The following is an 18,628-nucleotide window of genomic DNA, read 5'->3' as shown; positions in this document are numbered from 1 at the left end:
TGCGCAACATTGGGTGTGTTAGTGGCGTTGTAGTGGTCTATTATCTTATTTATCTTATTTGTACTCATGATCATTATATCCTTATGATGATCATAACAGTAGAGTTTCAAATTTCCAGTAGATTACATTATGGACAGTTTATTGGAGGAAAATATACTAGATTTATTTAAACAACTTGGAAAGTGAAATCAGAACTTTGTGCTTAAATAGATAACAGTATACTGTACATTTGTTAAGGTAATTGCTGAAATTTAGAAATATGTAACTAACGAGGTGAAGGTCAATTACTTAAAAAGATACGGAAGTACATGATTATTATGAGTGAACAATGATAAGGAACATGCAAACTTACAAAAAAGTGTATTTAATTTAATTTGTTTATTTTTTCAATCTGACATTCTGCACAGACATTGTATAAAAATACATTTTGCATTTATAATACATTAACGGACAATGAAAATAGATTAGTGACAGCAACTCGGACAAACAAAAAAATTAAATGTGTTGCCCATGAGGTGAAGATGTGATAAAATTTCATTAAAAAAAAATTATAAAAACCTGGAAAATACATACAGTACCATTACAAATTCTTAAGTTCTATTGGTGTTCGAGCTTGGCGTGGCAAGCTGGTTCCTGGTTTAGAGTCCAGCCCTTCATTCAGTGTCAACATGTGCATCAACAAAGTGAACAGTTATCCTTGTTGACTTCAAGTTATTCTCGGTGTGTCAACCTCAGATTCATGTGTAAATAATTGGAATGATGAGAGTAGGACAGAAACCTGACCAGCATATTTTTGTAACAACATACTATGACAATATTGCTTTATATGAAATAACCAGATAAAGCTTTGCATATTCCAATGGTTGACTGGTGTTTACCTAAAACATTGTTTTTCTTGCTTGCATATATGCATATATGATGTCTGAATAGCTTGAATTTCAAGTGAGATGGCTCAATACACATTTACTTCAATTATTCCTTGCTGCAAAGATGCTATGCACTTACTTGCATTATACCTCTGTGAATTGATGCATTTCTATTGTTGATGTCATCCGGATAGCCAGAAGGCAATTAGTAAAAAAATTAGATTTGAGAACGTGTGCACACACGCCCTGGACGTGTGGGAATGAGTTTGAGGGGGACAGTCTGTATAGGGTTCCAAACAAGCAGCATAGGCCATAACATGAGCCACATAGTTCTGTTCTTTGACCCCGTGGAAGAGGTGAGCCATGGGGCCTTTGGCGTAAATGGCGACATCCTCGCCACCATGCGTCTCAGCATCAAGAGGAACGGCGGCCTGCTGCATGTACTCCTCGTCATCTGCAAATAAAATTGGTAGAAAGGAGAATATAACTGAGCTCTAAGCTTATGAAAGCACAAAGAAAACACAGAAACATCATAAATCCACAGGACTCAGGGTGAGATCTTGCTTTTGCCAGTAAGATAATTAACTACTTAACTTTTCAACCATAATTGCAAGCCTCATTTACTAGTGTGAATACGATCCGTTCCAGTGCAACTGAATCACTACCTAAGTTCATACTATTAAATCTAACATGTGTCTTTCTGGGCACTTGGTGTATTTTTAGACACCCATGAACAATGTTCAATGAACCCATGTTCAGTAAATCAAGCAAATCTGGGCCCCTCTCTTTTTTTAGTATTTTCCATAGGATGATGGTTTCTATCATATTTACAAAAAAAGCCAAACTTTTATGTACTTTTATCAGAATAAAATGTTCATGTTTTCAAAACAAATATATTTTACAAATGACTCCCTCAATTGTAATCACAAGCTAACCGAGGTACCAGATGCGTTTCACCTGTCAAAACAGATGGTTTTACGATTGTTATATTCACGCAGACAAAATGTATGTCTTATAAAAATAATTCATCCTAAGAAAGTGTAACACATACACCAAGTATCTAATGCAATGACTGAGTCAAATGGGACAGAACAGGAGGAACCGGATCAGTGCTTGTACAGTCTTTCACAAAGAAACACCAAAGTTTTTTTAGGTGGATATTAAACTGTACATTTATACCAAGAGTTTAAAACTAAACAGAGCAGAGCACAGTGAATCCTATAAATATTATAGCTGAACTTTTGCTTCCCAGTGATTGAATGCAAGCTATAATTAAATCAATACACCCAAGCAGAGACAAGTTCTGCATCTGAAAGTTATTATCATGTCCTTACAGTAATCCACCATCGTGATGTTCCCTCTGGTTCCATTTATATGCACATAACCGGGGCCGTTGGCGTACAGGATGCTGGTGAAAGGCATTTGGTCATCTGCTTTTTTTGGTGCTAGCCCTGAGTTGCCAACATGAAAAAAAATAACAACATGGTGATTGAGAATAATCATATACCGGTCTAACAGAACATGAATTTAAACGAGTCATACCAAAGATTGGATTTCCTCGGGGTGTGTTGCCGCCAAAAGTGAAAACATGCGAGTGGTCAGCCGTGACGACAGTCAGTGTATCAGATTCTCTGGTGAGCTGAGAAGCTCGATCGATTGCTCGATCAAACATCACGGCCTCTGTCAGTGCAAGTTTGGCTATGCCATCGTGGTGTCCATGATCAATTCTCCCTCGTAATGGAAGAAGAGAATATAATTCATGTACTGATAAGTTCTAAATCAGGCTAAATATGAACTGAAAGCAGATAATGAGCTCAGACTTAATTCACCATAGTTCATTGATTAGGTATTTCTCAATACTTCTGCTATTTATAGTGTAAAAGTATTTCAGTTCTACTACTAATATCAAGTACTCATCTTCCACAAAAAGAAAATAGCCTTTTGGATTCTTGCTCAGGATCTGAATGGCTTTCTCAGTCATCTCCACAATTGAAGGGTCCCTGGTGGCATTTCGGAAAACTTCAAATCTCATATCCTTTGGCTCAAACAGACCTGGAACAAAGAAAAGCGAGAAGCTAGATGCTGTTTCGAGTAGTCTTTCAAAGATTCAATGAGACATGTACATTTTGGATCAATAGAAAAATGATATTGCAAATATATGCCGAAATTTTACATTAAAAAGAAAAGCAGGACATTTGACTGAAAAAGACACTCATCTGGCGTTGTTTGTTTGTTGTAGCAACACCCAAAAAGTAAAAGTGGTGGAAACATAAGTTTAATAATGTGGAGTGAATGCTTGGAAAAACATGTTGTTAACACATTTAATTCTTAACAGGTGACTTTAGCAAGGTTGGCAGCAAATGCTAAGTTGTTCACATGCAAGGAAGGTGAGACTTAGAAATAAATTTTGTAGCACTATGACAGCAATAGAAACAAAACAGAGAAAATAATATATTTGGCCCATGGTATTCACCAAGTGCTCTAGAATCTGAAATGGCTTAAAATGAATATTGACGACCAATGCATCAATAAATAGTTGTGGCTAAGTGCTCGTGCAAATGCAAAGTAATGGTGATGAGTGAAATAGTGATGAAGCAACATGGTGATGAGTGAAATAGCGATGAAGCAACATGGTCGAACGATGCTTCCAAACCTTGATAATATAAACTATAAACTTTTACTTATTTGGCCAAACAGAAGATGACAGACACGATGGTGCATGGTGCATAGAACAAGAAACGTGCCCTTGGGTTCTTATCACCATGGCAAGGCGATAACAAAATACAGCTATCAATTTAGAGTTGCACGCTTTGATGACTTCATATAGCTGTTAAGATTCAAGTGGATGTGTTCTTTCTGAACCCTGGAACAGTTTTACAACACAAGATAAAATGGTAGCCTAGACACAGATATGCAAGTACTGGATGTGTGTGTAGAACGTTGCCAATGCATTAATATAGTTTCATGTCCTATTTGCATTGCAAGTTACCCACCCATGAGTCGATCAGTAGTTTCAACGTTTATTTCATCAAACTCCTTCCTGTGCCAAACATAGTGTGAATTCTTGTTCTGAAAGACATAGACAAAATCTACATTGTCATACGTATCTCCTTGTGTGTAATGAAAAACATACTACTTGTGTTTGGGGAAAAAAAAAAAAAAGATGACCTTACTGGTTTAGCCTTCAACCAGACGTCTATAAGGTTCCTCCGGTCTTTCCGGTCCCCCTTGCGAGAGTTGGAGGCTGGATACTCAGGGTCGGAAGTTCCTTTTGGTGTCATGTACATCCTCCCTCCTCCCAAGATCACCTAAAAAGGGACACCAAGACTATTGTCTTTTTGCACTGCATCATTATTTGAGTGTATTAATTGTGTAATTAAACACACACAAAATGCTTCATAAATTTGAATGCTATTTTTGCTTGTGTTCATGAATAACCTGTAAAAATAAAAGAGGTGGCACAATGTAAGTTTCATGTTCATGGCACTTTTATGCAACCTCTGTGTAAAAGATGCTAATGACAGTTGTGGATGTCTACTCTAGCCAAACAGGATTAACTGACAGTCAAAAAAAGAAAGCTCTTTTTTTTTTCCTCACGATAAATAGTATGTTTGATATTTGGCAACGTGGTTTATTGGCCTTCAACTGTGCGGTCCAACATGGGAAATCAAGAGCAAAGAAAGTATCACAAAAGTGGCTTGTAATTTATCAAGACAGACACGAGAGTTGGCAGACTGATGAACAAGGCTTCCTGGATGACGTTAGTCAAAGTACTATGTTGAAGGACTCGGTTGAGCCAATTGGACGCCTTGAGGGAAAAAGAATAGTAACTTTGGCTTCAGATCAGCTGATAGAATTGTCAAGTGAGCAAAACTGCCTGAAAACTGCACAAGGCAGCAAGTATCATTGATACTATTTGCTCAAATCCAACTGAGTGAACAGCACCAAAAACCTCTGCATAATAACAACCCTACCCGTGTTCAAAATTGTGACAATACAGTATGTTTCTGCACAACTGTCCTGTCAATGCTCTTTATCCAGACCAAAGTCCTTGCACAGCCAATATACACTGTATGAAAATTGCGCCATAAAATAATAAACATTTAACTGTACCGTCAACCAATAAACATTATGCAAAGTGTTTTCTATAAGGTGAATGTGATGACAAAATCAGTACAATGTACAGTATAATGGGTACAAGTTAAAATGCGTGTGCAAGTCCATCTCTCTATCTATAAATTGTATGGGTCTTAATATGTTCAACCAAGAAGCGGGCACCTGCTGAAGAGGTTGACGGCCAATTATTTTGGTTATGAGTCAAATGCGCCACTGTACCACCAGCCTATGCAGTACCATAAATTCAAAACAGTGGCTTGGAATTGTTGGGGAAAAAATTAAACTGTACAATCCTCATACATATAAGAATACAAAAATAATCTCACATCAATGTCAACGTTGGTGACTAGTTGCGTGGCGATGTCCACACACCCTTGATGACGTGCGCTGCTGGGAAGATCTGCATCACTGTACCAGCTCCGGCTGACTGAGTGTGCATAGGCAGCAGCCGGTGATGCATGCTGGACCCGAGTGGTAGTCACGATACCGACTGATTTACCTGGACAGTGAAAACAAGACATTAAAATTCAAAAATTAGAAAATGACATATACCGTATTTTCTGCACTATAAGGCGCACCTAAAAAGCTCCAATTTTCTCAAAAGCCGACAGTGCGCCTTATAATCAGGTGCGCTTTATATATGGACCAATATTGAGCCACTACAGCAGGCATGCCCAAAGTCCGGCCCGCGGGCCAATTGTATATATTTTATATATGGACAAAGTTTTAAAATGGACCATTCATTGAAGGTGCGCTTTATAATCCGGTGCGCCTTGTATATGGACAAAGTTTTAAAATGGGCCATTCATTGAAGGTGCGCCTTATAATCCGGTGCGCCTTTTCGTGCGGAAAATACGGTACTTGCAAGCAGATTGCTGATACTGCCTGACACACACGCACGCACGCACACACGCACACACGCACACACACGCACATGGAACCCACTGGAGTAATGTCAAGGTCACCAATTTTTTAAGGCCATGGAGAAAAATGTCAGTCTGCATTAGGGTTATGTGCACACAGTTTGTGGGTTGTTTCAGGTGTTGGATAAACATAGAGATTTTGAACATGAAGAACATAGACAGCCATTAAAATTGGATATGCAGTAAGGTAATAAACTGAAATAAAAAAATTCTTGGCTTACAGTATGTTGTCTTATCCTTTTCTGGCTATGCAATGTCGTAAAAAAAATGCATTATCTGTGATTTAAGGACACCAAAAGATGTCCATCATACGTACTCAAGGACTAAGTCAATATTATAAAACTGTTTCATAGCCATCCAAACATTTGCTAAGCACTGGAAAATCATCTCCTAATTAGCCTTCTGTGAACATTGAACTATAACCGGTGTTAGTCCAGTAACATGTTTATCAGATGGTTGGTTTATTCATCCAATAATACAGATAAGAAACTCTTAAACGTGCTGACCCTTTACCTTTGGCTTTTGCACGTCGCAGCACAGAGTAGACCTCGTTGCCAAAGGTGGTGTTACATTCATAGGCCACTGCCTTGCCGCTCAGTCCAACAGTTTTGGCGTTAGCTTTCACTCCACAATGGTAGGCTGTAGCTGTGCTGGCACTGTCTGCCACCTGCTTGTCTACACTGTAGGTCTGGTGAAATAAAATATGTTTGAATGAATGCATGCATGAATGAATGAATGAATACTTCAATTGCTCATAGACCTCTAGACTTTTTTTTGTTATTTTGCAGGTATAAAGGTGGGAAGTATTCAATTTCATTACAGTCAAGTATAAAAACTACCAAATACAGCATGATCATAAACATCTACGTGTACTGAGATATGTGAGCCAATATGGATTTATTTTTGTAGATTTCTTTGACATCAAGAAGTTGATGTGCAATTCGTTCGTTCTGTTTTCCATCTCAGACATGGTGTACACAAGATTGAATATTAAACCTTCCTGTTAGGTTCTGTGTCAAACTGACCCATTGCAAAGATAATTTTTAAAGAGGTAAGTGTAGCTTAATGAACTATAAATATTAATGAATGGTGAATAATGGATTACATCCTTTGTTGTGAATATTTGTATTAGACACTTTGGATAACAGTAACGTAAGTGCATAAAATAAAGTTAATTTGCATGTGACGAACGGTGAGTATGTGTACTGTGATTTTACTTGTGCTGCCACATATAAAGTATTCTTACTTTGGAAAAAAACGGGGGGGGGGGTTGGTTCCCCTTTCAAAAAGGTACACAGAATATTCTGCAGAAAGACCTAGCAGATGAGAAACTACAGTATTTACCATAACATATAGAGTAGAGCTTTAAACTTTCCTTCTCTCTATGGTTACCATAATTAAAGACTTATGATGTTGGCTTCAACTTTGATCCCACCTTAAATCTATTTTCTCATTTTGCCACAGTGTCAGCATTTTTACTTAAACTGTTGCCTTTACCCAGGTTTAAGGGCCAAAGTCTTAGTGAGAAGGGAAAAGACAACACGTTAAAGAAAGTAAATTGGTGGGAAAAAAAAAACTATCAACTGAGCTTGTTTCGCATACGTACTGCAACAAATATTGGATCAGAGCTCACACATTGCGATAAAATAAAAAAATGTCACCTAGAAAATGTAATAAGATCCAATTCAACACACAAATGCTCAGCTCAGCAAGATATGAATCAATTAAATTCAGCACATAAGAAGGGCAAAATATTTGTTTTTATGTTGTATTTTTGAAATATGTGGTGTAAATGTGTTGTCACCTTTGAAAGTGCCACATATGGAAAGGTGTCCATGGCCAGGACTGTCTCCTCCCCTGCATTGCCCTGCATTTGGCCTTCCAGAATTCGAGCGGCTGACACAGTGGACACGCCCATTCCTGGAAGACAATGACGGGTTCGGTTACTGACTTGCATAGTCATTTCGCATAGTCATATAATCATTTTGTATATTCCTGTCAGTTAATGACCTCAATGACCCTTGAAAGTTTCCAAAGGTTTTCTCAATTTAAGAGCATCCAAAATCCAAAGCAGACATTTTCACCCTTGGTTGAAAAGAGAAAAATGTTTGTTTGAAGAACTAGGGCTATTCCTGTCAAATTGAGGTGAAAAGAGGATTTGACCATCTTCCAAGTAAACAAAGTTGATGCCATTAACATCAACTGAAAGAGCAGCGCTTGGCAAGTATTAAGACCACTGTTTAAAGAATACCTCATGGGTCAACATGTGCAAAATTACTACTGTGCAACATCATGGAACTTACTGTACAGCATGGAACAGCTCATCTTGTGTTTGCTTTTATTTTTTTTTAGAACAATTACAGTGTTCTATCCATTCTTTGTAGTGCTTATACTTACTAGGGCTGCAGGTGTACTGGAGCCTATTTACAAAACTGGATTTCATAAACACTATCACCTTCATTAGTATTAGAACTGTAAAGTAAATGTTTCTTACTTTTTGCTATAAACTGAAACAGGTTTGGATTCACTGCCCAAAACTATTAAATTAATCATTTGAATTTTAAATCCTATAGAATGTCTATTCCCAGGCTTACATTTGAGTTTTGCCAACAAGACTCGGCTAAAAATAAAGACTGCATCTTTACTAGGTTACGGTGGAAGCAGCAAAAAAACCTTATCGATAAAGCTGAGGATGGAAAAATATGAGAATAAAAGATGAGATAAGATGGAAAAATCTGATCAAATCAGAGCCCTTGAGTAAATATTTTTCAATTATGTAGATTTTCTGAAGAAACCACTGAAGTTGCATGGGTAGACTAATGAAAACAACAGTACATAATGGTAAGGAGGAACATTGGGAGACCCCAACATCTGCTAGAGACATCAGCAATACCCTCTTTAAAGCAGGGGGGAAGGTATAACAATCTAATGTTTACATAGGAGTCCAAGAAGAGAGCTAAAGTAGATGTCCTGGTGCTACTGGTGGAACAAAGCTACATCAACCATAACCCAAGAAAGGTTGGGTTTAAAACTCAGCTAAACTCAGTCTAAAATATGTTTTTTTAAAATAACATAGATTTAATGGTACCATTCTAACTTTGATGGTAATTTTTTCCCCCTCACTGATTGCTGTTACCACAGTTCCATTGCTGAAAGAGGTCACATCTTGCTGATCTAATCCGACAACCATCGCTGCACTAATCGACATTGCCACCTGAATTGTCGCTGCACATCCTAAAGTCCTCATCCCTGACTTACATAATCGTTCACGCAATGCCATTGTGCATTTAGACTGTCTGGCCATCTGATGAATAAAATCCTAATCAATGTAACCTTGACCCTTTTGGAGAAGGGTCTTTTCTGCTCCAGTATGACTTTCCCAGTACACAAGGCAACGGCCATAAAGATATGCTCGAATGACGTTAATGTGGAAAAATTTGAGCCCCCTCGGCCTCATTCCACCTAAGCAATATTTATTGGAATGGAGCCAATTAAAGTTTAAGTTTAAAGTTTAAAGTCCCAATGATTGTCACACACACATCTGGGTGTGGTGAAATTTGTCCTCTGCATTTAACCCATCCCCATGTGATTTTAATCCATCCCCTGGGGGAGAGGGGAGCAGTGAGCAGCAGCGGTGCCGCGCTCGGGAATCATTTTGGTGATCTAACCCCCCAATTCCAACCCTTAATGCTGAGTGCCAAGCAGGGAGGCAATGGGTCCCATTTTTATAGTCTTTGGTATGACCCGGCCGGGGTTTGAACCCACAACCTTCCAGTCTCAGGGCGGACACTCTACCACTAGGCCACTGAGCTGGTTAATTAGGTAATTAATCAGGTCTTAGACGTTGAATCTCAGTGAGCTTCTCACAATATGCTCCAGATGGTTGGTCCACCATCATTTTCCTACTGAGCACACACACATGGCCCTCTTATTCCATCCACAACCACTCATTCCACTGGGATCGAGTACTTATCTACCCACACATACACAATGTCCTGCATTCAAAAGGCTCCATTTTCCGACAGTTTGTCATCCCGTATTTTGAGGTTACCCTTGACCAATGTCACGCTTGCTTTTTCAGAGAAAAATACTCCAAGAATAATGACAAAAAATATATATATACCATCTCCAAGGAACAAGATCATGTTTTTGGCCTGGTGATCCCGAGGGCGGAGTTTCAACGCAGCATCCAGCGTCGCCTTGGCCTGGGCATCCCAGTAGGCTGCCTCTCTTTCATGTTCGTACAGGACTGTTGAAGATGACCAAGAATATGATCAGTACATATGTTGACACAATGTCATAAGAAATTCGGAGTGTTAGTGCTTTACCTGTCGAGAACACATCTACCGACCGAGCTGTACTCAACCTAACCACCTGCTTTACATATTAAGCAGAATGCAATCAAACTTAAATAAAAACAAACAAAACTGTGCTCAACCACACTTTTTATTCATGTGCAGAATTGCAGACTTCTCTCTCTGCTCACAAACCTGAGTTTGTGTATTTTGTTCTGAGGCACAGTCTGTCCTGACTCCTCACACACATTAACATGTTGAGTTTACCTGCATCTGCACACACAGTGCTCGAAATAGCCCAACCACAGGGACCACTCGTATCTGTGTTGACTCCTCACCTTGGCTTTCCACAGCAGCCCAATCTCCTGCCAGCAACATAGTTCCCAGAAAAATGAGTGGGAGATTCCGAGACCAGCGATGTGGCGTCTGCATCCCTGGTGTGATGTGACTCGGAGGCTGAAGATGCTGGACTCGACTGGTGTTCAGAAGAAAACGCCAAAACCAAAAAGTATGGAGTATGAGACCTGTGAGACCTGCCTTTTTAAAGCCCTGCTGGGTGTGTAGTAAGTAAGGGCCCTCGCCAGCTTATAGGTTTGGACAGAATGTGAGAGAGGGAGGAACCTATGTGAAAGAGAGAGAGAGAGAGAACGAGAAAGAGAACAAGAGAGAGAGAACAAGAGACTGAGAGAGAGAGAGAGAGAGAGAGAGAGAGAGAGAGAGAGAGAGAGAGAGAGAGAGAGAGAGAGAGAGAGAAAATGGGGGGGGGGGCAGAGACCACACAGGAGTACTGTAGCATCGCAGGCCCTTTCCACCCTCTCTTTATTTTTTTTAAAGGGTTTACTTTAATGCAGTCCTCCCCTTCCCCTCCTCACACAAATGCGAGTGATAGAAACTTGAATGGGCCCTTGATGTGGTAAATGTCTACCAGCAGCACGCAGCCGGCTTAAATATGGGAGAAAAACGAGCAGGCGGGAAAACCGCTACACCATTTTTCTTGGCACGCACCACAAGACAAATCATAACCATTTCTCTTTCCATTTCTTTCCCCTTCCCCTTGAGAAGAAAGTTTATGCTATTCTTGAGAATGATTGAGTCTTGATGTGCTCTGTTTCATATGAGTGGAAAATGGTTGCATTTCCATTGCCACTTCCTTTCTTTAGCTTTGCATTTAAAATAGACCAATATTTCCCCTCTCATCAAATCAACTCAGTTCTTTTTCTCCACATTTAGCATTTTCCTGCTGTGAGTTACTAGCGACCGCCTGCAGGATGAAAATGCTTCTCTCCTGCGCATGCACAAGAGCCAACGTGTGAAATGAGGTGATTTGAGCCGACTCTTGTTCAACACGGCCAGAGGAATCACATTTTAGCCCAGCGACTCTCACCTTGTGAACCTCATTACAGCATCTCTCCTTTCTGCCAGCCGCTCAACCGTTGCCAACAAGGCTTTATGGTTAGTCAAGTGCTTAATCAAAACTGTGGTCAAACTGTACTGTAGAGCTGCGATAGGCATTAAAGAGGCCAACAATGCATGAAGTGGGAATACCACCGGCGGCATGCATGAACATGATACAGTAACTTGTAATGGCACATTCCTCTGTCCATTTGTCACGGGTTGGCTCCTGAGAGAAAGTCCAAATCATAAGTGTATAGAGCTGCGGGCTGTTTTCACTGTGGCTCATCCATGCAAGAAAACGTACTTGCAGTTAGTTATTATAGCAGCTGTTAGGACTTGTACGCTGGCAGTCAACTGTGTATTTTTTTGTTGTTGGTTTTCCAGCATCCAAAACATAATAATGTGAGTTTTTGGTTTTTATCTCAAACAGATCCACCCATCCACCAATGTTCTCTATAATTATCCATGTGTTAAAACGCCCAACGCATTCTTTGGAGCACAGAGGCCAAACCAGGATAACACCTATCCAAAACCGAAGATCGTTGTTACAAAAAAATAACAATAATAATCAAACCACCTGTGCAAAATTATAAATATAGGTTTGCGACATGAATAAAATCAGCCCTGGTTTATTACTTTTATTTTAAGCACCATCAATTAAATCTCAACACAAACTGTATGAATATTGTCCAATAAAAAATGTTGACCAGACATAAATAATGTCATGTGCTTAAACCAAAATGTTCTGGTTGTTTTACCTCTGGAATGAAAGAATAAGCCTTATTGAAAATAATCCATCAATGGGTGAATCTCCGGTTGCTGACCACGAGGAGTATGTGGGGCTGCGCTGTACATTTCATCTAGGACAAAGGTTGTGGAGGAATTTATCAAATAGGCCTCTGTGACATGAACTCTATATCATGGATGTTCCTCTTCCAGTTGGGAGGATGACATTCACCCTCCATAGGAGATTTTTCTTAGGGAACAGTCCAACATTTTAAAACAACGTTGAATGTGTTGGCACATTCGAAAAACAAAAACATATAACCCACTATGACATTTCTTGGTTTCTTAACATCTCAAGATGCCAGACTATTAATAATAATAATAATAATAATAATAATAATAATAATAATAATAATATGCTCAATTATCCCTTCTATCACCATTGCATCAAATGTGTAAACATATTAATTGTTGGCTTGAAAGGAGGGCTTAAGCAGAAAAATAAACATTTGAATTAAGGCATTGAACTGCGGCAAAAAAAGATAATTTTAATCAACACACATCCGTGCTGTATCCGACTGGCTGCCTCATTTTCTTTGTCTCTCCTGCCTCATCACTAAGCTCCGTGCTTAGCCTAGATCCCCTCCACATCAAAGCCTGTCATTACTGAACTTCTACATTTGCAGAAAGATTCTGAAAGGAAAGAGGTAGCCCGAAGGGAAGCAGGTAGGTGGCAATTCATCAGGGGAATGTAGAGCAACTTGCACCTCTCCTATATACATACGTATGTACAGTCGATAAAAAGCCATTGTTCAAACGCAAAATCATTTCAAAATGTTCCCATCATTAATGTGACCTCTATGTGTTGCAGCTCACCTGCTTTTTGAGTTTGGTCATGTGATGTTCGCAATTCCAGCTGAAGGGCACGTTGACATCAAAATGTCTGCGCTTGCCTGCCTTTTGACCAAGATGGATGGTGGTCATTATATTTTCCCTCTGCCATCAGAACAGTATTTTTTATTTTTTTAAATCTCAGTCCCAGCCCAAATACCAATAAATGAAAGCCAAGTCAAATAATGTTAATAATTCAAGATGTCCAATCATTTGGCGGGTGTAAACTTGGATTCTACTGCCTGTTCTACAGGGCTTGTGTTTATTCTTCCGAATCCATGCCAAAGCCAGTTTCCCTTTCCTTCAACGGCCACCCAGTCTTGAGGATCAAGCTTGTGGGAGGAACATTGTGTCAAGTGGTCAGGAGACTGCTCACTCTGGCGCTTGAGGTCAGACATAGGTTTATTTACATGGTGGAGCCATGCTGAAACCTGGTTGGGCCTTGGTCCAAAAACATCCTCCACCATGGCCATAGAGTACGCCAGGTGTTAACCAGACGCACTGTGAGATGAGGAGCATCTGACATTTGATTTCCGTTAGCATTTAGGTCAGAAACTATCAATGTAGCATAAAATAAACAGGCTATACAATACATAGTACTACAAAGAAGTGTGATTTATCAGCCTGGGCCTCAGGGGTGAATCTGTAATTTCATAAGTGGAGAAAGAAATTGTTCAGGAGCAAGTCACCTTTCATAAGCAAATGATTATTCTCTTGCATTCAACGGTTCTTCCTCATAGTAGGCAAAAAAGGACAGTAAATAACCAATGTGTCAAACTCTAATTGACCTCGAGGGTTGATGTACGTAAAATGAAATGCCTGGAAATTAGGATGATACAAAAAAATCTGTAAAAAGTCGTTCTTGCCACTCAGCTTATTGGACACAAAATGGGGGGGAGATGTGTGAACCATGTATTAAACGGTATTTTAGTTTCTCAGAAAATGTTTCAGAAAATGTTGAAGTGGCTCACATCAGTATTATTGTAAAAAAATTTAAATTAACGTATTTTCCGGACTATAAGGTGCACCGGACTTTAAGGCGCACCTTCAATGAATGGCCCATTTTAAAACTTTGTCCTTATATAAGGGGCACCGGACTATAAGGCGCACCATTAATGCATCATGTCAGATTTTTAATCCAAATCAAATCATTCTCCATTTTATCTTTTTTATTTCAACTTCAGACGCAACAAATTACTTTATAATCACAAAATAATGATCCATAGTCTTTTTGATTCATGATTCATAGTCTTCAGCGGGCCACTTATGATTGATTTCATGACACAATGCTTCTGGCCAGTTTAAATTTAGGAATTTGGTCCATATATAAGGCGCACCGGACTATAAGGCGCACTGTCGGCTTTTGAGAAAATTTTAGGATTTTGGGTGCACCTTATAGTCCGGAAAATACGGTGTATCTGTCCAAGTAGGTTAACGCTGTCACATTGTTTAAAAAAAACACACACACTGTCAGTTGTACTTCATTTGAACCGATGACAGAAGGCAAGTCATAGCAATGAAGCTAAGATAAGCATTAAAGGAAAGAAGCAGCAGAAAGACACAATAGAATGTCTTATATCGGCAGAGACATCAACATGAACAAGCCTGTCTGCAGCTGCTAATTCATATTTATAATAACATCAATTTTAGGCCTCTTTTCTTTAGCAAAGGGCTGCTATTTCAAAGTATGAGCATGAAAGAAAGAGTAGTGTTGAGACAAAGTTTTTTATCCCATGTCTCAAATTGGTCAGAATGAGTAAGATGCTGGTTTTAAACCTTAGCGCTGACTGAATTGTCTAGGAAAAACATACGGAGGTATTGTGGATTAAGCTCCATTTTGAGTTTGTGGTTAGACCTCATGTAACTAACGTACGCAAGTAGGTAACACTGTTATATTTTAGCTTGATGATGTGATCATGTGTGTGTGTGGGTCGTGGTGTGTGAGGTGAGGCGGGGGGGGGGGGGGGGGGGGGGGGGGCTCGTGACAACATTTTCCATATGTCAGTGTGACTCTTGCTTTTAAACCACAACAGACTTAACTGGAAAAGCAATCAGGTATATGGCAAATATTATTTCTGAAAACTAAGGATGAACATTTGATGCACTAAATTACTGCACACCGAAATAGAGACTATTAAATGTTTATACTGCTTGTATTATTCTAGCTCGAGGTGGGGAAGGCAAAGTTGTCAACAAGTTTGTTACCTTCTATGAGGCGCTGCAGCCTATTTGAAACCCCAAAAGACTATAAACAGTAAGGTGTAAATCCAAAACACACTTTATTTTCTGGTCAAGCATTTGATTCACAACAGTTCCAAGTTCTCAAAGTAAAGCATCCATTTCACACAAAGCCTGTGTAAAATAGTTTATCCAGATGGTTTTGTGGTCTTCTGTCATGACGTCGAAGAGTCCATTTTAATAGTGTACCACCTGGATCCAGGGCCAAGGAGACATAAGTCAAGATTTGTTTTCATCCCCTGAGACTCGGGGCCCTATTTTGCTTGGCGTAAAAACATGCGCATCATAATTTTCATGCCGGAGCAAGCCTAGTTTAATGTGTCTTAGAATCGGCAGACCGCGTTGCACCTTGCTAGGCATTCCGCCAATTTGGTGACCAAAAGTAGATTCCATTTTAGACTAGCTAAAAGCAGCTCTAAATTGTGCCACAGGTTGTGTAATGCAGTTTTGATGGATTTCACCGAGGGATAGGCAGACAGACCTCCACGGACGTGTTTGGTGCATGTGACCATATTCCATTAATGAATATGATTTTTTTTATGCAAACCCACAACCCTTGTGAAGATAAGCAGTTCGGAAGATGAATGAATGAATCAGTTATTATTATCATTTTTAAGAATATTTTAATAGCCTCTTTCAGTAAACTAGATGTTATGTAAGTGCTATATAAAAAGGTATAATTTTTAGAATGGAAGCCTTTAACGAACCTAATTATTTTGATTTAGTTTAATATGATTAATATTTCCAGCTTGAAACAATAGTCGTACTGACATGAGTAACATCAGAATGATATGGAGGAATCACACTTCTGGTGCCAGGTTATAAGAAAAAAATCTTTGCCAATCTGTTCCCTTAGTCTACTAATTGCAACTCAATTTACAAAATTGTATTTTAAATCAAAACCAAACTTGATTAGAAAACGCTGAAAGTGCGTTATCTAGCGGTAGAAAAATAGTACTGGCTTTTTGGGTTTACAGTTTTTTCATGCACTTATTTCTTCAGGAGTTTATTTGTACGATCCAGGACATGTCTGTACACTTAATATTTGTGAATAGGAATTAATAATTGATTCATCATCGCAACAACAAAAATACTCTTTGTGCTTTTTCAGAAGAAAGCGAGGAAGTGAAACACGAAGGTGGGAACAATTTATCATCCGGAACTACTTATTCAACCCGGTTCTATTTTGGGTGAGGACCTGGACCATTCGGATGGTCGTTCTCGCGCTTTAACGCTTTCATCTACTTCGTCAACACAACGAATATGGCCCTTCCTGGTACGTATTGGTTTAATAACTTTATGTTCCCAAGTATACATTTTGTTATTTTGGACTGCGGAAGTGGATTAGCCTTCTGGGAAGTTGCTACCTTTTACTCGCCCGCAGTACAGGTTTGTTTGCAACACACTAAACTCGACCTATCCTTTTCAATTAAACAGGCCCGAATAAGGACAATATCAGAGCCGGATGCAAGAAATGCGGATATCGTAAGTCACAAGATGCCTCTGTCTTATTTTCTTGCCATTCAGTTAGTGTGCATACCATGCTCATGCTTTTGCAATTGTTGTGAAATTTGTTTTTATTTGTTTTTCTCAAAGCGGGCCATTTGACCTTTGAGTGCAGAAATTTTGTGAGAGTTGACCCCCAGAAAGACATTGTTCTAGATGTAAGTAGCACCAGCACTGAGGAGAGTGAAGAGGAAGTTCTGAATCGATGTGGGCAAAGTCGTCGAGGTAAGACATCATATTCATCGCACATCCAAACAGCAAACAAATCATGGCCTCTTAGGGGCAGCGTGATTTACTGCAAGCATGGAGACACAGATGTAAATAGATTTTTAAAAGAGTTGAAGAATAAAGTAATGATTTCATAACATAATCCACGTTTACCTTAAAGTATTTCCCCACACACCTGGCATGGTTCCTTCTCTGTCTGCCCAGAAGGTACATGTCTGGTTGGTGAAGTGGCATCAATGTCAGAAGATTTTTCAATGTCAGAAAAAAGAATGAGTAAAAAAAAAAAAAATCACAGTATATGCATTTATGCTGGTATTGCGACTGGATTTATGACTGACTTTGCATGTTTCAGAGTCTTGTGATGATGACCACAAAAAAGAGAAGCATAAACTGAAAAAGAACAAAGAGAGAAAATCAAGAAGGTATGTTATTTCTAAAGAGTTGTCCGCGACATTGGTCATTACTGTGAACATTTGGACTTTGTATTTTATCGAGTCCTCTTCTTTTCTTCTTAGATATTCTTCAACATCAAGTGATGAAGAAGCTACCAGAAAGAAAAAGAAACGTAGCAGGTCCCTCTCTGCGTCAGATGATGACGAGCGAAGAAAGAAAAAGAAACTGAAAAGCCACAAGAAAAAAAGTAAGAAGAACAAACGGGATCACGGAAAGCATAAGAAGAGACACAGAAAGAAGAAACAGGAAAGCTCCACCAGTTCGAGTGGATCAGACAGTGATTGAACTGTGTCCAGGGGTCCATTTTGTTTTCCATTCCAATTTTTCTTGACACTCAAAAAATGACTTGGTAAAATAAACCGATGGTAATAAGTGTGGAAGAGCTATACTGAAGAAGTAGCTGTTTTTTTTTTTTTTCCAGTTTTATTCATGGGAACGTTTTGGGTTATTTAGGGAGGTATGTAAAGCATAAGAGAATCTGCTGAAAAGTTGTATGCTTTAACTACGTCAACTGTAAGTTTTTAACAAAACAATAAAAAAAAAAACACAAGGTTATTTGATAGTAGTGATCATATGTAAAGTTAGAAATTAATTGTTGACTATACCATACCTCAATACCCAATAAAAGCATTTTTATCACTTCTTTGTCAGCACAGCCAGTTGATGAATACTTTAACTCAGATGGACCGTCTTTTGGATATTTATAATTACCATATTGTTGGAATCTGAATTAAATAGACAAACATTATCTTATTCAAAATCTGTATCCTAAAGTGAAGTGGAACTATTATTTTCCAGCAGATGGCAGCAACATGCAGCTTCAAGCTCTCATTTGAATACTTTCTCAAGCTTATACAATTTGCCAGATCAACACATTAATCAACAGGGTTTTCTCTATCAGTGTTGGCACTGGTACTATACTACTCCCATTTTTTCAATGGGGATTTCTGTAATATGCTTCTCAAGAATGTATATCACTATACTTTTAAAA

At 39.0% G+C, this 18,628-nt stretch overlaps 2 protein-coding genes across 2 annotated transcripts; one reads left to right on the top strand and one right to left on the bottom strand.

Annotated features, from left to right (window-relative positions):
- Positions 1 to 359: 359 nt before the first annotated feature.
- Positions 360 to 10,865, bottom strand: alpi.1 (alkaline phosphatase, intestinal, tandem duplicate 1). The gene is made up of 11 exons (XM_037250281.1): positions 10,539 to 10,865; positions 10,029 to 10,154; positions 7,710 to 7,825; positions 6,419 to 6,593; positions 5,309 to 5,481; positions 4,040 to 4,174; positions 3,860 to 3,935; positions 2,784 to 2,918; positions 2,409 to 2,600; positions 2,201 to 2,317; positions 360 to 1,320 (listed from the first exon to the last, which is right to left on the bottom strand). The coding sequence occupies exons 1-11, from the start codon at positions 10,630 to 10,632 to the stop codon at positions 1,049 to 1,051; spliced, it is 1,611 nt and encodes a 536-aa protein (XP_037106176.1). The 5' UTR covers positions 10,633 to 10,865; the 3' UTR covers positions 360 to 1,048.
- A 5,716-nt stretch (positions 10,866 to 16,581) lies between these two features.
- Positions 16,582 to 18,276, top strand: srek1ip1 (SREK1-interacting protein 1). The gene is made up of 5 exons (XM_037250283.1): positions 16,582 to 16,726; positions 16,888 to 16,935; positions 17,047 to 17,181; positions 17,537 to 17,606; positions 17,697 to 18,276. Exons 1-5 carry the CDS (start codon positions 16,714 to 16,716, stop codon positions 17,920 to 17,922), a joined length of 492 nt encoding a protein of 163 aa, XP_037106178.1. The 5' UTR covers positions 16,582 to 16,713; the 3' UTR covers positions 17,923 to 18,276.
- Positions 18,277 to 18,628: the final 352 nt, after the last annotated feature.

The sequence above is a fragment of the Syngnathus acus genome, chromosome 4 (assembly GCF_901709675.1).
Source record: "Syngnathus acus chromosome 4, fSynAcu1.2, whole genome shotgun sequence".
Classification (NCBI taxonomy): Eukaryota; Metazoa; Chordata; class Actinopteri; order Syngnathiformes; family Syngnathidae; genus Syngnathus; species Syngnathus acus.
The sequence above is the reverse complement of the archived record's forward strand: the minus strand, read 5'-3'. Positions and strand labels throughout refer to the sequence as shown.

Excerpts from the sequence above, each read along its gene's own strand:
- srek1ip1 (XM_037250283.1), top strand. Across the intron at positions 17,182-17,536 it reads ATGTGGGCAAAGTCGTCGAG|AGTCTTGTGATGATGACCAC; the intron begins GTAAGACATCAT and ends TGCATGTTTCAG. Across the intron at positions 17,607-17,696 it reads AAAGAGAGAAAATCAAGAAG|TAGATATTCTTCAACATCAA; the intron begins GTATGTTATTTC and ends TTCTTTTCTTCT.
- alpi.1 (XM_037250281.1), bottom strand. The coding sequence starts at position 10,632 with ATGCAGACGCCACATCGCTGGTCTCGGAATCTCCCACTCATTTTTCTG. Across the intron at positions 10,155-10,538 it reads GGCTGCTGTGGAAAGCCAAG|TCCTGTACGAACATGAAAGA; the intron begins GTGAGGAGTCAA and ends CATCTTCAACAG. Across the intron at positions 6,594-7,709 it reads CATATGTGGCACTTTCAAAG|ACCTACAGTGTAGACAAGCA; the intron begins GTGACAACACAT and ends TTATTTCACCAG.